We start from the raw sequence: 5,525 nt of genomic DNA on the forward strand, positions 1-5,525 counted from the left end.
CTGGCCCCGCTCCACCGCGCCCACCGCGAACCCCGCCAGGTCACAGAGCCCCGCGGCACACGGGGCTGCCGCTTCTGTCACCTCCTCACCTGCAAGGGGAGACAGCGGTCAGCGCCTCCTGTTTGAGGTCGTTTTACACTCACACAATCCCAGAATGGTTTGGGCTGGGAGGGATCTTAAACGCACCCAGTGCCACCCCTGCCGTGGCAGGGACACCTCCCACTGTGCCAGGCTGCTCCCAGCCCCAGTGTCCAGCCTGGCCTTGGGCACTGCCAGGAATCCAGGGGCAGCCCCAGCTGCTCTGGGAATTCCATCCCAGCTCCTCCCCACCCTCCCAGGGAAAAATTCCTACCTGATATCCCACCTAACTCTGCCCTCCCTCAGCTCAAAGCCATTATTGTAACACCTTTTAAAATTTATGGCATCTCCTAAAGTCAGTAGCACATCCAGGGACACACAGCTCAAGAAGATTCAGATGTATTTTTAAAATCCTTCTTGGTTTGTTACTTCACTTCAAGACTCCAACAAAACAAAGCTTCATGAAAGAGGAAGTGATTTTGTCATTAATTCTGGTACTCACGTGGCACCTCCCTGAGTATGGGAGAGGACGTGGAAACATTCACATTGAACAGTGTGAGGCTTCCAGTTCTGCTCTCCTTGGTTCAGGGATAAAGAAGGAAGAACAAGGATCCAAGTGCACAAATACTACACCCCACCTTTCTGTGCTGACCCATTTTACAGGCCAGGAAGAACTGAAGCACAAATTCTCAACTGTTTTTTCCACCAAACAGAAACCAACAATTCCAGGGCCACATTCTGCCTCCGCCTCCCAAGTCCATTTCTCTGGTGATAAATTCAACCCCAGACCCTTCACATCTCAGAGAGGAGGGTCCCTACCCAGGAAAGCACACCCTGCACTCCTGCAAGCCTCAGCTATTCCTTCTTTGATCGTTTCCATCACTTCAGCATCGAGTTTGCCACAGGACAAATGGCTGAGGAAGAAGAGGGGCTCAGCCCCCTGGGCCAGGAGGTCATTGACACACAGGGCCACCAGGTCCTGCCCGATGGTGTCGTGTCTTTTACAGCCCTGGGCCACCTGCAAAACATGGTGGGAGGGAGAAACAGGCAAAACTCAATTATTCATCAGTGAAATCAGCAGAAACCTTCCTTTCTCTGAAAAGAAGCACTACAGGACATAAATGGAAGACAGAACCTGGTGCATTACCTGGTTGAAATCAAGAGAAAACAGCTCGTTTTCTTGCAGACAGAAAAAGAAAAATCTATTTTGCTCTTTTTTTAAATTCAAATTTCAGCCACTGCTACCTAGAAATTGTAATTTTGAGATTTTTTGTTTGTTTGTTTGCTTTCTGGAATATTATCACAGAATCATGGAATGATTTGGGTTGGGAGGGATTTTAGGGATCATCCCATTCCCACTCCTTGCCATGGCAGGGATGCCTCCCATGTGCCAGGCTGCTCCCAGCCCCAGTGTCCAGCCTGGCCTCGGGCACTGCCAGGGATCCAGGGGCAGCCCCAGCTGCTCTGGGAATTCCATCCCAGCCCCTGCCCACCCTGCCAGGGAACAATTCCTCATTGCCAAGATCCCAGGGGCACAAAAGGCCTTTAAGATCATCAATGGATAAACTTTCAAGGAGGTTCCTTTCACTGACCCAGTTCCACCTGTGCAGAGAAGGCCAGGACAGAGGGATGGGTGGGGGGATAATGTGGATAAACACCACTGGATTCCCAAGGGGGAGGGAGCAGCACCCAAACAGAGCCTGGGCTTGGATTCCTGACTGATTTCCCTGGCTGCTGGGTTGGGGAGTGCCATGGAAACAGGCACCCCACGGCCTCTGCTGCATGACAGCACCTCCCAGGAGCAATCCTGGCAGGCAGCTGCCAACCTGTCCTTGGCCAAGGAGGAACCTTGGGAACACAGCTGGGGATGTCTCTGGGCCAAGCATTGGAACAAAGGCCCACAGGAGCCTGCACCAATCACTTTTTCATGCTCAGAGGTGCCTGAGACTGCCAAAGACTGGGGGATGATTCTGCTCAGTCTCCTGCTGTTTGTTGTCCTGGCAGAAACCATTGGAAACAAGGGACATTGCTGTGCTTGACAATGAAAGGAGCTTCAGATCTCCACTCTCCTGATGGCTGAAAACCTTGTGATTCAATAGATAAGTAAATCCCCAGGTCAGCTTATCCTGATTCACTGCATACATACATCCCTGGTTCAGTTTATCCCACTTCTCTACATAAATATATTCCTAACTCAGCTTGTCCTGTGTGTTTTTGGCTAATTAAAATTCTTTATTTCTCATCTTCTTTTATGTTTATTTCTTCCATCCTTCCTTTCCCCAGTGCTCTGAGCTGTTCTCCCTCTCCACATACAATTTATTAGGCTGAGCCTGCCAGTTCTCACTCCAACAACTCCCTGTGCTCCTCCACACAGATCCTCCTCACAGCCAACGGAGCCTCCAGTTTATAGCAGAATTTCTGGGGTTCAGTGCCTCAAGTTTTCAGCTAAATTTTGGGTTGTTATCATTTCACCACAAAATATCCACATCCTCAATTAAGTGTGCCCAGGCCTGGCAGAGATAACAATTTGCAAAGTGCAGGTGCCCACTGTGGTGGACTCAGGAGTGTTTGTGGAGCCCAGGAGGGTACAGGTGGTGGCACTGGCTGTGGCACTGAAACAGCCCTGGCAGGTTGTTGGAACCCTGGCTGCTGAGAATTTCAGACTTTCTGTGCTAACAAATACTGATCCCCAAGAGAACGCTGCATTTAACCCGAAACTGTGGAGAAAGCTGCCAAAATTAAATGATAAAACTGAAATTATGGGTGTGAAGTTTAAATAGAATTGTGTAATATCATGTGGTAAAAAACTTAGAGTTTAAAGTTTTAGAATATGGTAGTATATAAAAAACAAGGTAAAAGTTTTAAAGCAGAAGCTAGTTCTTCTTTACCTTCTTCTTCACCTTCTTCATAGGTTTAAGTACTATTGTATAATTAGATAAAAAAGTCCACATTACAAGTCATGAGTAGTTATTTACTAAGTTAAAAGTGAAAATAATTTAAGTGTAATTTCTTAATTAGACAGCTTATCCTTAAAACCTTATAGAGAGATACAACTCCATTTTTTACCTTGTTAGCAAAGTCCTGTAAAACTCACAACTTGTAAGACTGTGACATAAATAAAAATAAATAAACATCTAAGTCCAAGATACAACAATATACAAACATGTAAAGAATCAACATAAAGACATTGAAGTCAGTAAAGAAAAATTGAAATCCCAAACAGGGGGATGAGGAAATGCCTTAATCTTAAGGCTGAAATTCTCTTGCAAAACTATAGAGAAAAACTCTTTTTCCCTACTTGAAAGTATAGAGAGATGAAGGTGTTCAAATTGCTATCAAACAAAAGCCTCCATATCAAAGTTAACAGATAGTAAAGTAGTTGTAATCTATAAGAAGTTTAAACAGAGAAAGAGAGAAAAATGATAAGACCCTATACCCCCAGAGAGAGAAGACCTCTACTTCCAGAGATAAAGATGATTTTAGAAATAAATAATAATAATAAAATCATAAAAATCAACAGCAGGTGCCATCAGCTGTGCTGCAGTGGAGCTGCCAGTTAATTACTAATTACCTGCAGTTTGGGTCCAAGGCCCTTGGTCTGGGACACCAGGATGGGATCATCATACCCAGATGCCTTCAGGTCAAAGAAAGCAGCAAAGCCTCCTCCTTCTGAGCGACCTCCTGCTGAGGGCAAACACAGCATGGGCTGGATTTGTGGGAAATAAAACACCCAAAACTCTCACCAAGAGCTACAAATTATCCCAAATCCCTGGGGCTGGCACAGCCCTGCCAGCCCATGGAGTGCCAGCTGTGCCCCATGGGCACCTTGTCCCCAGCCCAGAGCACTCAGTGCCACCTCCAGGGCACACCTGCAGGGATGGGCACTGCAAAGCTCCCTGGGCAGCCCCTGCCAAGGCCTGAGCTCCCTTTCCATGGGCAAATTGCTGCTGCTGTCCAACCTGAGGGGACCTTAAAACCCATCTCAATCCATCCTGTGCCATGGCAGACACCTTCCACTACCCCAGGCTGCTCCAAGCCCCAGTGTCCAATCTGGCCTTGGTAATTTCATTTATTTATTTTCACTATATTCCTCTCCATTCTGCACCTCTAAGAAGCACAATCCCCTCCATGGCAAGGCAGGCATTTGTTAATTCATCATAAGAGGAGTGACAAGAAAGACATTGATTTTCTTTCCTTGTGCTGATCCCAGCCCAATGTCCCAAGCTCAGTTTCCATGCCACGAGTGCATTGCCCAACCCCGAGGGAGAAAAGAACCAAATACTGAGGGAATTCCCAGATCCTTCCCAGTCCTACCTGCCCTGGTGCCTCTCACAGCTGATGTTTGTGGCAGACAGCTCAGAAGCTCCCTGGCTCCAGCTCCCACGTGTCTGTCCTTGTACATCAGGGCCCTGTGGGGAGGGAAGGACGAGCTGGCAGCAGCAGTGACCCTTTCTGCAGGCCCAGCAGAGGTGGCCCAGATGTGAGGGGCAGGGGGGAACATCTGGGAGAGGCAGGGGGGAAAATCTGGGCTGTGCTCACATACAGGGGGTGGCGCAGCAGCCGCAGGCCCCGGTGCCCGATGTCCCTCCTGAAGGTGGCCCCCTGGAAGTGGATGGTGGCCACCCCCCTGTTGGCTTCTCCCAGGGCTTCCATCAGGTCCTGCCTGACAGCAGTGACGGACAGGACTCTGCCACCACTGGTCACCACCCTGCCATCCTTCAGCGCTGTGCCCCCGTGGAACACCTGCAGCCCCAGCTCCTTGGCTTGCAGAAGCCCTGCAAAGACAAATAATTCTCTGAGGAATTTGGATTTCATTCTCTGTTGACAATCTCAGGGAAGGAGGGAAGAGCCCTCCAGGATCACCCAGTGCCACCCCAGCCCCAGCAGCATCACCCCAAACCCTGACCCCAAGGCCACATCCAGACTGCTCTGGGACAATTCCAGGGACTCCAAACCTCCCTGGGCAGCTCAGCCCAAGGCCTCACCCCTCCTGAAGGGAAATTCTCTTTTCCAGTCTCCAACTGCCCTGGTCCCCTTTGAGCCCATTTCCTCTCCTCCTTTCCCTGCCCCTCCTGTCAGGAGCTGTGCAGAGCACTGAGGTCCCCCCTGAGCCTCCTTTGCTCCAGGCTGAGCCCTCCCAGTTCAGCTGCTCCTCCCAGGATGTGTTTTCCACATCTTTCCCCAGATCCATCCCCTTCTGTGGGCAAAACACTGAAGATTGAAGTCCTTTATTCAGTCAAGGGAGAACAACAAAAATTTTCCCCTTTGCTTTTTCTGGGAAACAGCATCATCAGTGAAAGGCTGCACTGGCCCCAGCAATCCCCCTCTGAGCCATTCCATCATGGAATTCCAGGCTTGTTTGGGGTGGGAGGGACCTCAAAGCCCACCCAGTGCCACCCCTGCCATGGCAGGGACACCTCCCACTGTCCCAGGCTGCTCCAGCCCCA

At 49.6% G+C, this 5,525-nt stretch overlaps 1 protein-coding gene across 1 annotated transcript in view; it reads right to left on the reverse strand.

Annotated features, from left to right (window-relative positions):
* LOC102045650 (trifunctional purine biosynthetic protein adenosine-3-like) overlaps positions 1-5,525 on the reverse strand; it is a 39,497-nt gene that overhangs the window by 7,815 nt on the left and 26,157 nt on the right. Inside the window, exons 12-16 of the mRNA XM_014309814.1 lie at positions 4,622-4,853; positions 4,393-4,487; positions 3,650-3,759; positions 898-1,096; positions 6-89 (exon numbers count right to left, since the gene is read on the reverse strand). Coding sequence (XP_014165289.1) covers positions 6-89; positions 898-1,096; positions 3,650-3,759; positions 4,393-4,487; positions 4,622-4,853 — 720 coding nt within the window. The remainder of the gene's footprint in view (positions 1-5; positions 90-897; positions 1,097-3,649; positions 3,760-4,392; positions 4,488-4,621; positions 4,854-5,525) is intronic.

This window comes from Geospiza fortis, unplaced genomic scaffold (assembly GCF_000277835.1).
Source record: "Geospiza fortis unplaced genomic scaffold, GeoFor_1.0 scaffold96, whole genome shotgun sequence".
NCBI classification, from domain to species: domain Eukaryota; kingdom Metazoa; phylum Chordata; class Aves; order Passeriformes; family Thraupidae; genus Geospiza; species Geospiza fortis.